General features: G+C 41.7%; 1 protein-coding gene across 2 annotated transcripts; it reads left to right on the top strand.

Moving 5' to 3' along the window:
- Nucleotides 1-148: 148 nt before the first annotated feature.
- Nucleotides 149-17,053, top strand: akt2 (v-akt murine thymoma viral oncogene homolog 2). Of its 2 annotated transcripts, none has more exons than XM_080732108.1 (14): nucleotides 149-563; nucleotides 2,328-2,495; nucleotides 4,047-4,178; nucleotides 4,293-4,407; nucleotides 5,940-6,093; nucleotides 8,666-8,797; nucleotides 8,906-8,971; nucleotides 9,077-9,145; nucleotides 9,374-9,496; nucleotides 10,145-10,273; nucleotides 13,494-13,708; nucleotides 14,005-14,092; nucleotides 14,818-14,920; nucleotides 15,014-17,053. In XM_080732108.1, the coding sequence occupies exons 2-14, from the start codon at nucleotides 2,450-2,452 to the stop codon at nucleotides 15,091-15,093; spliced, it is 1,452 nt and encodes a 483-aa protein (XP_080588234.1). In that variant the 5' UTR covers nucleotides 149-563; nucleotides 2,328-2,449; the 3' UTR covers nucleotides 15,094-17,053. The 2 variants fall into 2 exon arrangements, with proteins under 2 accessions (XP_080588234.1, XP_080588235.1); XM_080732109.1 differs by having other exon boundaries at nucleotides 4,296-4,407; nucleotides 15,014-17,052.

Here is a 17,053-nt window from a genome sequence, read left to right as displayed (position 1 = left end):
AAACAGGTCACAGTGTAATAGTTATGCATGGTACTGGCTGTTCAGGTGCAGTGGTCCCTCACTGCTGCTCGCCTCGTACTGTACGTCATGTCCTGTTTGTGTGCGTATGTGGGGTTGCTGTTCTGTGTAGCTTTGGATGGACGGATGGCCTATACGCGCTAAGCAGGCGGCAGCCAACCACACAAAGGGAATAAGAGGCTAAAATACAGACATTTAAACGGTCTGGGAATATATATTTTTTTACGTTGTGGAAATAGACAGTCGTCAAGTTTGTTTGAGTCCAGTCTATTGTATTCCCCTGCTCTGCTGCTACCTTGCAAACACTTGAAGGCAGCAGTACTGCAGCAACAACAGAAGAAGACGCACGCCGCCGTTGTGTGGGAAGAAAAGCAGCCCAGCGAGCAGTAGATCAAAGCTGTGTGATCATTGACAGAGATCAATACACACAGGCTGCTGGAAGGACAACTATAACTGCTGGAACACCTCAGGAGCATTACTTTGATATATATATATTATATTTTTTAAAGAAACACGATAAAAGGCTTTAGTCAAACGTAGTCGAGGTAAGAAAACTATGTGGTACACAAGATTTGGTGACCTATACAATGGTGTGACGTCTGAAGTAACCGTTTCCTCTTTATTTTGTTTACTATATATTTTTCTTTGTAAAAGAAAAAGCGTGTATTCGGCAATTCACTTGTGAACTTTTAGGTGTGTTGTCACAGATGCTATTACGCACAGTCTGCTGCTCGCATAATGTTGATCAAAATAGTGCATAAACTGCATATAGATAGGATAGGAGGAGTCCCATTATCATCCTTTGGTGTGAGCTGCAAATCAGCGACCTCTGGAGGCACCGGATTCTGTAGTTCGCTGACATCCGTGTAACGTAATGAATGCTAGCCCTGGTCTGGACTGGCTACCACTGCCTGGCTAATAACTTAGCATTTAGCTGGAGACCTGTGCTTTGGTCTTCTTGATGTGTGTTTGTGTGTGTGTTTATGGTCCATGTCCTCTTACATACTGTCAGTCTGGATATTGTCAGAATTGAAGCATCAAATAGGGACTTGCTTTTGAGTTATTGCATTATCTAACATTCATGTATCTTAGATCAGTTAGCTGCTCGACTTTACTATGAAATACCGTAAGATGGAGAGAGAATGAAATTAATTGGTCAAAACAGTTAACGGTAACTGGCCATGTCGTCTGTTCTTTATTACTACTTGAGTTGACTATCATGATCAACTTGGTCTTTGCAAGTTTGCATGTTTGTATTTGCTTATTTGGTTAGGTTACTAAAGTTAAACACACTTGACTGTGTTTGAAAAAAGTTCGAAAGCTTTGGCTGAAATCATAGGTCATCGTTCCACTTAATGATTGTCCCCGGCTTGGCCCAAGAACCAGCAGTTATCAGCTTAGCCACTGGCATCAGTGGTAGATCAACGGACGGACCTGTGTGGATTCATCATGCAATAAAATAGCTTGAAACAAAGGGGGAAGTAGGGCCTGCCTGCCTTATTGATTTTTATCTATGTAAACAAAGCAGTTCAAACAGACTATGTGATCCTCCTGTGGCAGTATGCACCACAGTATCATTTTTGGAGAGATACTTTGAATTTCAATAGGATCGCAAAGACCATACATACAAACCACCAAGGCCATACTTTTCAGTCAAATACACTTTTGAGCTTGGCAGTCCATTGCAGGCATTTTACCAACCACTAGTAAAATTACCCCCCATATTGAACCTTTTCCTGGTATCACTGAGTATTAGCATATTTTAATGTCACTGACCATGACACAAGGTGAGCTTCAGGGAAGGTGGTATTGTGAGTATGAATTTTAGATGGTATGAAGGTAGGTAGTTACTTGTTAGCAGGTACATCACAATTCAGCATTATCGTGGCTCTTTGTTTATGTCCTTGACGATTGGTCAAACTTGGATGCACAATAAGAGACTTGTGAAAACAACTGTACCTTTTTTTAAGAGTTAATCGCAATGGTGCATTTGTCAAAGACCATGAATGTCTGCTTGACTTTGAATGTAAATGTAATGTAAGTATTATTGCAGATGTTCTGTTGTTATACTTAGAGGCAAGTGTCTCTGAAGACTGTGTAGTGTTTTTTATTTTATTTATTTATTTTTAATTTCTGACATGACAGTGTTTACGCCCCATGCATTGTGATTCAAAATATAATAGATCTAGTCTACACCATAGGGCATTTTTGTAATGTTTCGTGAAATCGGCTGCCGGCCTGCCTCTTCAGTCTGTCAGATATCTGCCTATCTGGTATTCACTGTTACGGTTTCTGCGGATCTTTTCCAGGTGTTGCCAGGTGTTTTATGTCTGACACACTCATCTGACATACCAGCGTCAGGACGAATCGCACCCCTTACCCCCACTTTCCCACAGCCCCACCCTGAATCCAGAGAGTCCTCCGCCCCAGCATGAACGAAGTCAGCGTCTTGAGAGAAGGATGGCTCCACAAGAGAGGTGCGATGCGTTTTTTTCAATCATCAATCATCTCAGTCTGCTTACTGTGACTGTCTTCCTAACCTTGCATTCTCTTTTAAGATTTTAGACATACAGTATAGCTGTCTTATAGCACTATTCGTCACAGACCAAAACCATTTTTGAGGTTTCCGATTTTTTTTCCATAAATATGTGCTATTGAACACCCATTACATCTGTGTGTTGGTTAAAATAATATTGAACAAATGAAAAGTAGTAAAAAGCCCTTCGGTCAAAACCTCCTAACTCCACTTGAGCTAATTTTCCCAAAAATGAACATTTTGGAGTTGGGAGGTTTCAGCCCGACAGCAGAGATATGCTGTTATTATGAGTGACCTTGATTGAGAGAGCAGGTAGGGTAGGGGGTGTAAAGATTAACTTACAATTGGAACTACTAGTATCATTATAATGATGCAACTACACCCTAAATCTACTATTTATTTATTTAAAAAAAAAAATCTAAAATCACACAGATGCTTTCCCAGATTGAAGGGTATAGCGTATAGGTATAGAACGTATAGGTTTTCCAGGTCTAAATGGGTACACGACAACACGAGAAAAATATTATCAGAATGTGATAGGCCTATTCAGAATATCACAGTAGTAGGGAATAGGATAGCCAAATAGGTTACCGGTAAACACTAACGGTTAATGGTGACCGTTAATAAGTAGTTTTAAAATGCGCCCGAACCGCTTGGAGCGATTGCGGACCGTCCTCCGCTCCAATTCCGCTCCTGTTGTGGCCGCGAAACACAAGCATTCGGTGCCTCGCTGACACAGTCAGGCTTGCTGACTGAGAGCACAGAGCAGGGTAGACTTTGTGCTCCGCGAACACCCATCCACCCACCCACCCAAAGATGAAATAGCGTTTCTACTTTCTACTAAGCATGAAGCAAAGATGGATTAACGAGAATTGAACCCCAACCCTGTTTTAAAGAGAAAAAGTTGCTTTTAATGGGTATAATAGCGATTTTTTTAACAAAGTAGCTGGTTAAAGTACAGAACCATCGACGGTTCGGAGGTTCGGTTTTTATTAATTCAATTAAAATTCGATTGTTCGGTGATCCGTTCGGAAAAACCCTCCTGAAGTTCGAATCCTTAAAACATTCATTTTGCAATAACTGCAGCCCTACATAAGTTAAGGGTTTGTTGTAAGGGAATAAGCCCCTCCAACAAACCGACTTTCATTTACTCAACACAACATAAATGATGAAGTGCATTGTATAATAAAGGAGAGAAGCACAGATTTCACACTGCTAGTGATTGGGTATGTTGGTCAGGTATGGATTATTTTATTCAAGGGGATGTTGACAGGACACATGTTGGTGGAAATGTTGTCTGGAGTCTAAATGTGAACTTTCACCTATGGCTGGTGATGGTCTGTCTAACTACTGGCTCACATTATGGTGGATATGTAACCACACACTTGGTGTACTAATATTGAACACATGGAATACTAGAGCCTCAATTCGCTGGACCCTAGTCAAACATAAACCTCATTTGCTCACATATGTCCTCTGTCCATGTCACCAGGTGAATACATTAAAACATGGAGGCCTCGCTACTTCATCTTAAAGAGTGATGGTTCCTTTGTTGGCTACAAGGAGAAGCCTGAGATGTCCAGTGATCACAGCCTCCCACCACTCAACAATTTCTCTGTAGCAGGTTGGTTTGTCCACCTATGTGTTTTCTTTTTGTGTGTACTCAGTTATGCGTTTCTGTTGTAGTGAGATGTTCTTTAGTTCCGTCCTAATAGAGCATTATGTGTGTTGTGCTCAGCAGAATGCCAGCTGATGAAAACGGAGCGACCAAGGCCAAACACATTTGTCATTCGTTGTCTACAATGGACCACAGTGATAGAACGCACCTTCCATGTGGACAGTAATGAGGAGAGGTGAGGGACGTTCAGTGCTATGCAGTCCAAAGGTTTTAACCCATTTAGGCCTACGATTATTGACTGCTTTAACTATTGAAAAATAGCAGATATACAAGCTCACAGCGCGGCACCGAGTGCCGCGCTGCGAGCTTGTAGATCTGCTATTTTTGAAAAATCATGATTTGTCTTTGAATATATCTACTTAAAAGCTAACATTTGTAACTTTAATATTTGCTTCTGGGTGGTCCCTGGAACAACATATTTTGAGATGGGGGTCTGCGGCCGAATACATGTAATTTTGGGGGCCCTTGACATGAAAAAGTTTGAGAACAGCATGATTTAGAGGAAGGATTTGGAAGTCGGGTCAAAGATCGGGTCAAATATATTCAAAGACTTGCACTCATTTTCACGATTTTTCAAAAATAGCAGATCTACAAGCTCGCAGCGCGGCACTCGGTGCCGCGCTGTGAGCTTGTATATCTGCTATTTTTCAATAGTTAAAGCATAAAATAATGGTTAAAGTGGTTCAAATCTAACTCGACTCTGGCGCGTTCCAGGTATCTGAGAGTTAACATAATTCTTGTTTCTTCTCCTTGAGAAATGTATCAAAGTGTTAATGCCAGCTCCTTTTTGGTTATTCCCTCTCTCCTTCACCAAATTGTGAAAGGGTCTTCAACTCATTATCAGATACTAGAGTAGACTGTGATTACATCTGACATATGTGAAGATTCAAGATTCAAATTCTAATAATAATTTGTCACATAACTCTGTATTTGAGAAGTGACATATTGGTTCTAGTAATGTCTAGCATATATCGTAAATCGATGTGTTAAATCTTGGAGGTGATACATGTGACACAACCCAAATAAAACTAACTAACTATAGCATATGGTTGTCTTATCTTAAATAATACATCCCACTGATTGAGAAACACATTTGTTAGTTGGACAATGGGACCAAAGGAAGGTTGTGCTAACTAAGCCATGGAGGACTTCAATGGGCCATTGTACATTATAAGTATAGAGAAATACATTGTGCAGTATTATAAAGATCTGCATTAAATCTGATTACGTATTCACCCCTAACCCCTCACTCTTAAGTCTTCTGTATAAACCCCACTAAACAGTCAAAGGACCATAACACTGGTATAGAGGGTATGCACGTTACATCATCATCATACCCGGAAGTTATTCAGGAACGCCTACTGAGTGGCAAAAAACTACTTTCTGGCCTTGACGGTGCATTAAAAGATGTTAAACAACATTAAATTCACTTGATTTGCCATTCACTTTATGCATGCGCATACCCTTTGTCTATTGCATGTTTATAGCCTATTAAATAGGACTCAAGAGTCTACTTAACTGTCGACCATTTTCTAAAACACTGCCATTTGTTAGATTTTTGAATAAGTTCTAGATTATTTATTTTATAGATTCAAACTTTCAATTGATAAACCCACTGTAAAATGATCAGCTTTTTCTGTTGAAAAGTCATGGATGTTTAATCATCAGTGTAGTAAACTAAGTTGATGGTGATAACACTTGTTTCAGGGAGGAGTGGATGCGAGCCATCCAGACAGTGGCCAACGGCCTGAAGAGTCAGCAGCAGGACGAGGAGCCCATGGAGATCAAATTTGGTTCGCCCAGTGACAGCTGTGGCGCAGAGGAGATGGAGATCGCCATGTCCAAGTCACGATCCAAAGTGGTCAGTGTCACCTGCCCATCACACCTTCATTTAATCACAAACAGTTCAATATTTTGTGCATTTCATAGCTTGGTGCAGGTGCATAGAACAGGACCATGTAACCCCATTAAGCCTATTTTATGCACTGTCACATGTCCTAAATAATAAATAATGGACCTACAAGCTCACAACTTGTGTGTAGGTCTGCTATTTCTGAGGCAAGCGGCACAACACTGTCCTGTGACGAAGTATTAATCGGGCTTTACGCTATCACTTTGTTGCTTGCAGCATTTTAACTGAAAGATGCAATCATTTACGTATAAATATATTGAAATTATTAGTGTATTGGCTACTGGAATAGCTGGGTGCATAACTGAAAATATATCAAAGCGACGCGTATGACCTCTAACGACTTAATCTTGCTCATGTAGGTTAATTGAATAATCATGAAGCAGGGTTTACTTTGTGATAAAACATTTTGTTGTTTTTATTTCTTACATATCAACGAATTGACAAATCGAATAGATTAGTACACCGTGATGACATCATCACGATGTACTTTGCAAGCCAAACCCCAAAATCAATCCTCCAGTTCTAGGAAACACAGAAGGGGGGGGGGGACTTTTTTCTTATTTCCACATCTCAAAGGTATATTAATGACATAGTTCAATGTTGAAAATGTCTGGTTCTCCCCTTTAACCACTTAAGCTTGAATTAGACTTTGTTGTATAGTGGTGCACAGAAATAGCATCCCCATAATATTAACTGTACTGTATATCACCCAGCCTTACAGGGACTGTATTCTTCCATTGTTTGTTACTGAACGTATGTTTTCTGCTGACTTGGCCTTCTTTCCCAGAGGACTTGTTGAGGTTGATGGATATGCTTTATTTTTTACTATCATCCCGGATACAATGTTATTTTGTCCTTGTGCGTCTTGTGGTCTTTGTTTACATCCTGGCCACATGGCGTATTCCTGTTGCCAGACAAAATAAGTAAAAACACTGAAAAACATGGCAGAGGCGGATTAATTAATTAATACCTGGTAGTTGATCTTTTCCCGACTAAAGTCGGGATTTCAAACCCAGCTGCGGAGTGCCGATATCGCGTTGGTCGTCGAGAAACACTTTTTTTCACCGGCCCGTATCAAAGCGACGGACAGTCAGGGTAACAATGTTTCTTCTCCGGGTGAAAGAAAACATTTTCGATCGATATTACAACATAGTGAATTTCCACAACATGGACACATTCGTGGCTTCCGTGGGTCTTCAAAATAAGGTACAATCAATGGAAAAACCCTGCCGTAAGGTATCTAAATAATTAATTATACATTATATAAAGCACCCGATATGTTAACACTTTGCAAGCCACGGGGAGCCCCTTAATATTAAAACCGGATATACCAGACATCTGAGCAAGGAGTCTCAGCCGCGCCGTCTTTTACCGTACTGGGTCATTAAAAACGAAATAAATGATTTTTATCTGAAAATCGGCGATCGTCTAACCTTCCCTAGTCACCACTCGTCCATCGATAGCGCATGGCTCGTCTGACATGAAGCAGAAGTGACGTCAGGTCCATTCCTTCCCAGAGGCTCCCAGCAGCCGTCTGTTTACTGTTTAGATGATAACATTAGCATAGCTGGAGTGCTAAGGGCTAAGCTAGCCAAAATGGTCACATCGACTGTTCAGTCATTCTTGGATTATATGCTTGGATTATATGCGCACGGATCGCGCACGCGAAACGCACGGGGAGAAAATGCCTCGGCCAAAACTGCCACTCTATCCCAATGGAGATCCAGATATTCACGGTGAGCTAACAACCTGGGGAGTGAAAAAAAAGAAAAAACAACCGTGCGGTCCAAGAAGGAGGGGTGGCGGGCTCATGTTTATAAACATAATATTATGTCTCAGATCATAATACAATAATAGAAATTTCACGGCTAATCTATCAACAGCCATTCTATTTTGGCTTGTAAAGTGTTAAGATAGACAACATTGCTGTTGTTCTCCCAGTGTGAGTACTTTAGCCATTTCCTTTTCCAGTTCATTAATTTCCCCATAGCTTTGTTTGATTGGATCAGGAGCAGGTTTGAACTGGAAACTCATGACACCTTCACATCGCTTTCTAGTTCATATACTGTATTCTGCTGAGCCAATCAAACGAAGCCACAGGAAAATGAAGTGAAACACTTCACCTTCTGAAAACCACCTATAGTTATGCTCAGGCACTATTGGTGCGCTGCTACATAATGTCATCTTAAAGTGGGTTCCAGACGATACGCGGTCACCGCCTCCTAGTAATTAATTTTCAATGAGAGGCGGGCGGCTATTTCGGTTTAGAGGTGGCGAGGCGAGCGGGCGCAGTCCCGTGAAAATCCCCGCGAGCGTGCTCGTTTGTGCATGCGCACGCGGGCGGTGAGAGATGGATTGTGTTCATCTTGGTGAAATACCGCACAACGTTTTCTCGCTGAGCGAGTGTGTTTGTGTCTCACCGCGGCGCGGCCACCGCTGATCCTAGCGGCAGCCCCCACGGCAACCGCACCTCGTTTGAAGGGCACTTAATCCAGGCATCTCTCTCTCCTTGTCCCTTCAGACCATGAGTGACTTTGACTACCTGAAGCTATTAGGCAAGGGCACATTTGGCAAAGTGATCCTCGTCAAAGAGAAGGCCACTGGGATGTACTACGCCATGAAAATACTCCGCAAAGAAGTCATCATTGCCAAAGTGAGTGCTAATTTCAATTTCACCACAGCGAATTCACATAGCATGGTGGTACATTTCATGGCAACTGTCATCTAATGGTGTGTGTGGACTCTGTTTGTATAATACTAGGATGAGGTGGCGCACACAGTTACAGAGAGCAGAGTTCTCCAAAATACAAGGCATCCATTCCTGACGGTGAGTTATTAACTCCTGGACTCCTTGTTCTCCACAATTGTTTGAATCAAAGAAGTTCCATCTCAACTAAACCGGTGCAAACTATTTGTTTTGTCCACTCCTTAGACACTAAAATATGCCTTCCAAACACATGACCGGCTATGCTTTGTGATGGAGTATGCAAATGGTGGGGAGGTGAGTTATTTCTTTTGTTTGTTTTTCCCTCCGAATCAAATCTGTCATTTTATCATAATAATACATATATTACATTTATTTGCAGCTCCAGGTACTTTACAATCAGCATTAGGACAGCACACACCATAGTTACAGGGAACACACAGCAATTCAATTATATTAACGACGTGTGTGTGTTGACATGTTTGCCCTTTTGAGACAATGATCACTTGTTTTTTTTCTCTGCAGCTCTTCTTTCACTTATCCCGAGATAGAGTATTCACAGAAGACCGGGCGCGATTTTATGGTGCTGAGATAGTGTCTGCACTGGAATACCTACACTCACGCAATGTAGTTTACAGGGACCTAAAGGTAATGCATCCTCTCTTTCCATGTCGATACGCTATAATCCACAGTCTGAACAGACCTTATTTTAGCTTTAATCGCCAGCTCAAAGGGGGAACATAATACCAAGGAATCACTGGTCTATTATTAGAAATGGGTGATATGAGGGTTTGTAGGTATAGTACGAGAAATCCTTGAATGTGCTTGAATTCTTTTGTAAATCTTTGAAATGTCATATTACTTATCATTTGCTGAACTCCAACATCCTCTAAGACTGCAATGGTCAGAGATACCCCTCCCCCCCAACTATACACAGTTAAGAAAACGTTCAAGTTAAAAAAACACACAAGGCATCAATAAGTCCTTCTAGGCAAATGCCTTACATCTAACATCTATCAATCATACTTCAATCAAGTAACAGTACAGTACCTCTGTTATGTAACCTATGTAGTCTCTCAACATAATGTATGTTGTCTCTCCACCTCTGCTGCCAGCCAAGTTAATATGTAAACGAGAAAGCAGGATGCCACTATGTCCTCTACTTAATGGGAAGATCTCATGTTCATTACCTGCTGGCGTGCCCTTCAGTGCTCAACCCCATAGCTGTTCACCTCTGTCATGTTGCTGTGGCTAAGAACATCAGCAAGTGTAAAGTTATCTTGTTTCCTTCTTCAGCTGGAGAACCTAATGCTGGACAAGGATGGCCACATAAAGATAACAGACTTTGGCCTGTGTAAAGAAGGCATTACTGACGGGGCAACCATGAAAACCTTCTGTGGAACCCCAGAATACCTGGCCCCAGAGGTAACTTCCACAATACAAATGTATTTTTCTGACCACAACTGTGTGATTGTCCACGTGAGCATGTGATTGAAACTGGTGCTGGTTAGCATATAGAGTTCATAGACATGATGGATACATTTTAATGTAAAGTATGAAGATGTATTTTGTAATATTATTTAAGTGAAAGTCAGTACACCACAGGGCTCCTCCCAATGTTTTTCATTATGATGCGGTAAGTTTGATTGGAATGTGCTTCAAGAGCTAGCGGATTGCCATTGAACTTGCTAGGTTTATTTATTCTCCCTGGAAGCTCGTCTTGCGTTGCCACTAACAAACCTATGCTCAATGCTTGAGGCACTTACAGGCTTATGCTGCGTTAATCTACTGATTTTGGTAACACTATGGCTTTTCCTCTAACGGCACTCTTTGGCCAAAATGTCAAGTGCACAAGTATCTCATAATCTAATAGAGAGGTTGCTGGAGGAACCCTGGCTATATAGACATTTGTCCTTCCAAGGCAAGATATCTCTAAAAATACTTCCTGGGTTGTTAGGTGCAGTATGACCTCTAGGGGCTGCTGGCGGTTTTAGTATAAATTTTGTTGTAAGGTAGGTTCAGTTTATCAGCAACACAATGATATGGATAAAATCTGGCTTTGTGGAATTCTGTGCTCTTGTCTGTCAATTATTACTTTGTATTACTTAAACCCAGCATGTTTTTCCATAACAAAGTAAATGATAATCAAATGGAGCATGTTGTGCATGGACAGAATGCTGCTTCAAACGGAGAGAGGTGGTGAAGGCCAGCAGTAAGCGTGCATTGTCGCTTCTATAAATGAAAAACTATTGTTATTAGACCTGAGTACTCTATGGACTAATGTAGTTTGGTGATATACTGTTTGATGGCATGAAGTGAAAATTCATTCATTCATTCATTCATTCAAGTTTGATTTATTCTTGATTACACTGAGTCATTTTACTCATAATAATAATACAATCGGTGTCAAAATAAAACAAGAACATAGAACATAAAATGCATAAATATACAGCTATAACAATTTCCAAAAACAATTGCATATTGTGGTGACCTGTTTGGTCACCACAATAGAAGCCAAATGCAGATCTACCAAGTTCAGAATGAACTCTGAGCACCTTAAGTGTGAGCCAACTACTCGATCAGGTGTGATAGGGTCCAGAGGTACTGTACATTCCAAAAGTGATGAGATGTATCTAGGGCAATCTCCAATTATAGCTTGATATGGAAACAGATGCTAGTGTAATTCCTGTCTCTCTGCTGAGGAGGACCCATCCAACCTTTTTGTATAAGATACAGTGGTGTCTGAGCAAAAAGAAAACCTGACATGAGAAGGCATATATACGTGTACCTCAGCGCATACTCTGCAGGTGGTGTACAGTGATTTTTATGGGAGTTTAGAGCAGCAAAGAGTTGTGAGGAGAGATTACAAAGTGCTATGTTCTCCTCCAGTGGCTGTGACACTTTGCCTTGTGGGCACTGATCCATTTTATGGCCTGCTTTTTGGAGTCCTACCACTTTTTCTTTTATTCCTTCCACAATGCATTGCTCTGAACGTGTGTGTGTGTGTGTGTGTGTGTGTGTGTGTGTGTGTGTGTGTGTGTGTGTGTGTGTGTGTGTGTGTGTGTGTGTGTGTGTGTGTGTGTGTGTGTGTGTGTGTGTGTGTGTGTGTGTGTGTGTGTGTGTGTGTGTGTGTGTGTGTGTGTGTGTGTGTGTGTGTGTGTGTGTGTGTGTGTGTGTGTGTGTGTGTGTGTGTAATTTTTGCTTGATAGGCCACTACTACACCTCAGGACACCAACTACTTGACAATATCAATAATGTTATTTGAACCGCTTGGGTGGTGCAGTGGTAAAGTCTCTGCCCACCACCACGGAGGTTCTGCGTTCAAATCCACCGTGGTGCGTCCGGCTTTGCACCCGAACATGGGCCGCAATTGGCCCATGTTCGCGGGAGGGAAGCTGGGCGGGGAGCGTGATACTGGTCATCGCATGTACTCCTACAGGCTGGGGCGGCACCTGTCAGCAGGGAGATGTGATGGATTGGCTGCTGAAGCTGAGCACATTGTCTTGATTGTAACACAAGCCATTTCTCCCCTCCTCAGCTACATAGTAAATTATTGAAATACAGCCAAATGAAAGCAGGAATGTCTCCTTCAATGTAGATGTGGAGTGCAGTACTGTACTTGGTCTCCTCCTCTTTTCCCTCTACACACCAAATATCTTCACCAAAAATAATACTCAATCTACAAGTGCACAACATGATGCGTTGTGAGCTTGTACATCTGCAATGATATGCCCAGAATAGTAACACTGTGGATCATGTGTTTAATTGATTGTCTCCACCAGGCCAAAGGCTCGGCCGAGACTGTTTTGTCCCGTCTGTCCGTGTGTTTCTGTCCATCCGTCTGTGTACAGCTAATTTCTGGCACCGTTGGACCGATCGGCTTGAAACACTGGGCAGAACCTCTGCCCTGCTTTTTTCACATCAGCCTTTTATCGTGCCACCAGGAGGCAGATTTTTGCAAAACAAACCTTTATATGTCCAAACACCACACAAATCGGTACACATCATCTTCAGTCATGTGATCAAGACAGATCTGTCCGATTTTTCGCATTCCATCCTGATTGGCTAAGATTGTCATCTGCACGCACATTCCCACTAGGCCGAGGAAGAAATGCCACCCTTTCAAATTGGCCTATTATAGCACCACGTCCACGAGGCAAATCTTTTGCAAAATATATATATATTTTATATTATCCTACAGACCCATTGTACAATTGTCTTAAGATGGACCTGTCAGACTTTTCATATTTTTGGCTGAGATTGACTTCTACTACTTGGCCTGGCGGAGACCTGTTCTTCACATTTTCCTAGTTTTATTTTATTTTGGTTAGCCATAGCTGTCTGAATGGTTAAAGAATGTCTCAGGTTCAATTCCCAGCTCCGTCGAGGTGTCTGTGGGCAAGCCATATAACCCCTAGCGCTCGACATGGCTACTTGAGGTTGGGTGAAACTGAATTTCTACATCAAAAACCAAATCAATAGAAATCTAACCATGAGAGAGATTAATACACACCATGAGACAACACCTCAGATTAGGGTGATACTTGATAGCTTGAGCCTGAACTGTTTTTTGTCTAGTCTGTATAAAATACACATTTTTACTTCTTTTTACCTTTTTTTTTGTCTCCCATTCCTACCCTACCAGGTGCTAGAAGACAATGACTATGGCCGGGCAGTAGACTGGTGGGGTCTGGGCGTAGTCATGTATGAGATGATGTGCGGCCGGTTGCCTTTCTACAACCAGGACCACGAGCGTCTGTTCGAACTCATCCTCATGGAGGAAATCCGCTTCCCCAAGAACTTGGCCCCGGAGGCCAAGGCCCTGCTGGCAGGCCTGTTAAAGAAGGACCCCAAGCAGAGGTATGTGTAGATAAGCAAGTGCAAATGGTGATTTATAATTGATAACCCTGCACCCCTACTCCACTGTAAATGGAATGTCAGCCAGTGGACAGTTGAAGTTCTGACATGATTGCGTTGTGCTACGTTGTTAGAAAATCTTAAGCTCTTGGTCAGGATATATATATATATTTGTGACTTTTATTTATACAGATAAACAGTTGAAGTCCCATTGAGATGGATCTCTTTTATGAGGGATCCCTCGTAACATTCAGTACTTTAGTGTTCGTGTTAACACTGCTGGCATTCATTGTTTTCAGGCTTGGAGGCAGCGCAGAAGATGCCAAAGAAGTGATGACTCATAAGTTCTTCATTTCCATCAACTGGCAGGATGTTGTGGAGAGAAAGGTGAGAATATTGTTCAAGTCAAGGAACTTACACAAAATGTGTGATCATCTGCAGTGTCCAGTAACACCTCTTGCAAGTTATGTTTGTCCATTTTAAATGTTGGTAATTTGTGAATCTTTAAATGTTCAAGCTGCGTCTGCAGCACACGTTGAAGCAAGTTCCTTGATGGAACCTCACACTTGTTAATACATTAAATGCCCCAGGTGGCGCCAGAGTCATCCACCTCCATTGTGTTCTACAGGGCCCTGTTGCATCAATGCATGCTGTTGACATCACTTGGTCACATGACCGTAGTCAGGATGTTGTTGCCTTTCACCCTGTATGGACTAGTATAGCCTATAGCTGTTGTTTGCCGATCATAATTTGGTCATTTTGCCAGCCATGCCCACAGTTTTAGCCATAAAAAATACATCAGAGATAAAGGGCTTTAAAGTTTGAGAAATGCATTGGATTATATGGAAAAAAAACGGCGGCGTGATGCTCTCAGCGTCCAATGGAAACAACCCGCGGTGATTGGGCAACATCCAGGGTTGCTCCGACCTTACAGTGAGATTTAATATTGTTACTGTAAATACAGTAAACGCGTCAAACGCATTGTGGGCCTCCAGCGACATCAAAGAGTTTGATGCGTTGACACCACGTGGGCATTTAGAGAGTTAATAATGTTTCCGATTTTTCTAAATTTATGATTTCATATGTAACAAACTTTCGTTTCCCCGCCGTAGCTTATTCCACCCTTCAAGCCCCAGGTGACGTCAGAGACGGACACGCGTTACTTCGATGATGAGTTCACTGCACAGACCATTACCGTCACACCTCCAGACAAGTGTAAGAACATCCGCCTTTTTGTGAGACTGTAGCATACATTAGATTAGGCTTAAGTAACCAATGAACTTCATGCATTCCTTCTGTGTCCTCCAGATGACAGCCTAGACCCAGAAGATTCAGACCAGCGTACGCACTTCCCCCAATTCTCCTACTCCGCCAGCATACGGGAGTGACCGTTCAAACACTCAAAACAAGCAGGCAGGCTAACACCTTCACAACCATGTCCCTCTACACACACACACACACACACACACACACACACACACACACACACACACACACACACACACACACACACACACTTGCACTGCTGGATCTGAATGACGCAACCACAAACTGGCACAAGACACATTTTCCATCATTCTTTTTACACACAACTCACGCAGTCATACACAAGAAAGCAAATAAATGCACGCCAGGAGATCAACATGAAGACGAGACATGGATCGCAGAGCATGACAAGGAAACAAGCGGTGAATATCTGACCTCAGCAGGTTTGTGTACTGGACACTGGTGGCTTCGTCTCTTGACTCCCACCAGGGCTGGCTTATGCCCTGCCTACAGGACCTGTCACACTACTCTGGGGCTCCACATCTATCCCTTGACCTCACCATAACCAGGTTATGCCAGCAAAGTACCATCTCTCCACCAGCTGAACCCATGCTTCACACCAAATGCTCCCACACAGACGCCCGTGCGCATACAAACGGACATATGCCAACACACCAACCCTTGCAAAGACTGCATTATGTACAAACCTACTTGATAGAATTTTAAAAAGGTTGAATCAAATTTTGGAAAAAAGATTTGTTTTTTTGGGGGGGTGGGGGAAACATTGATTGTTACGGTTTTAAATATAAAGCCATATTTCTGCAATTTCTTTTTCTTTTCTTTTTTTTTTTTTCTTTTTAAAAGTGCTCTTTCTGGAACTTGCTGTTACAAATCAAGTGTGGGACTGTTCCTACAGAGTGGGAAAGGGGCAGGGGCAGAATGATATCATGGGGGAGAAAGTGGACGAAACCTAAGGGAGAGAGCCCTTTCTCCAATTGCACTGTGTGTGTTGGTTTGAATGTGTGCGCGTAAGACTTCGAGAGAATGTATGAACAACCCATTTGAATCTTGACCATCCATTTGCTGTTTTTAGATTTTTTTTGTTTTGTTTTTAGTTTTTCATTTCTGAACGTTGGTGAGTAAAGGTGTCAGTGTAGGGGAACAAAAAGGAAGACTTGAGTTAATGGAGTTGAGTTAGTGCTAGGTTTGTTAGGTATGGTATTAATACCAGTAAGAGAGAAGCTTGCCAAAAAGATATATTTGATCTTCTCGGCAAGTGACGGTATGAATTAGGCATAAGAATAACAATAACAAGAGTTGACCCCCATGGGAAAAGGCCAGTCCAGGTGACCACAGCTATTTAATATCTTGTTCCATTGATTTGGTAGCCACTTCCTGCGTGAGCCAGGAGTATATTTTGTTATTTTAATAAGCATTTGAATGTTCCCATATTTAAAGAATGGAAGAAATGGTTCAATCATTGATTAATTATGTGATGAGGCCAAAATTTGACTGAAGTGGTGGATATTTGCCAGTTCAATGATTCCACTTGTAATGTTATTCGGTTTTGTGTTTTCTTTAAATCCTGTGTTCGAGTGCATAAATCTGCAAAGTCCTTTATTCTCGGCTAAAGCCTGATATATACTTCCCTGCACGCTGATGTCGTGCACCGAAAATTTGGCAGATCTCCAAGCTCATAAGAGCTTGTAGGTCATCTATGTTTGGTGCACGACACGCACACAACCAAGTATAACTCAGGCTTAAAGAGTAGGCCAGGGTCCCTCAGTGTATAATGGAATACACTATCAGTCACTTTTGTTTTTTAATGCTCATGTTGACACGAGCTTAATTACTCCATATTGCTGGAAGAGATGTTAGTTGCTCTTTGAGCTTTACTAAAGGAACATCATTCTTTTTTTTCTTTTCTTTTTTTTTCTCCCTTTCAGTCCACGTATTCCTTTGGAATACGTGTTGTATTGTTTTAAAAGTATATATATTATATTAAAATATATATATAAATATATATATTAAAAAAAATCAAACATGTTTGCTTTCTTTTAAGTTCATTTCATTTTGGGGTTT

Source organism: Nannobrachium achirus (assembly GCF_963921795.1).
Source record: "Nannobrachium achirus genome assembly, chromosome: 8".
NCBI lineage: Eukaryota > Metazoa > Chordata > Actinopteri > Myctophiformes > Myctophidae > Nannobrachium > Nannobrachium achirus.
This window is presented reverse-complemented; position numbering and strand designations above follow the sequence as displayed.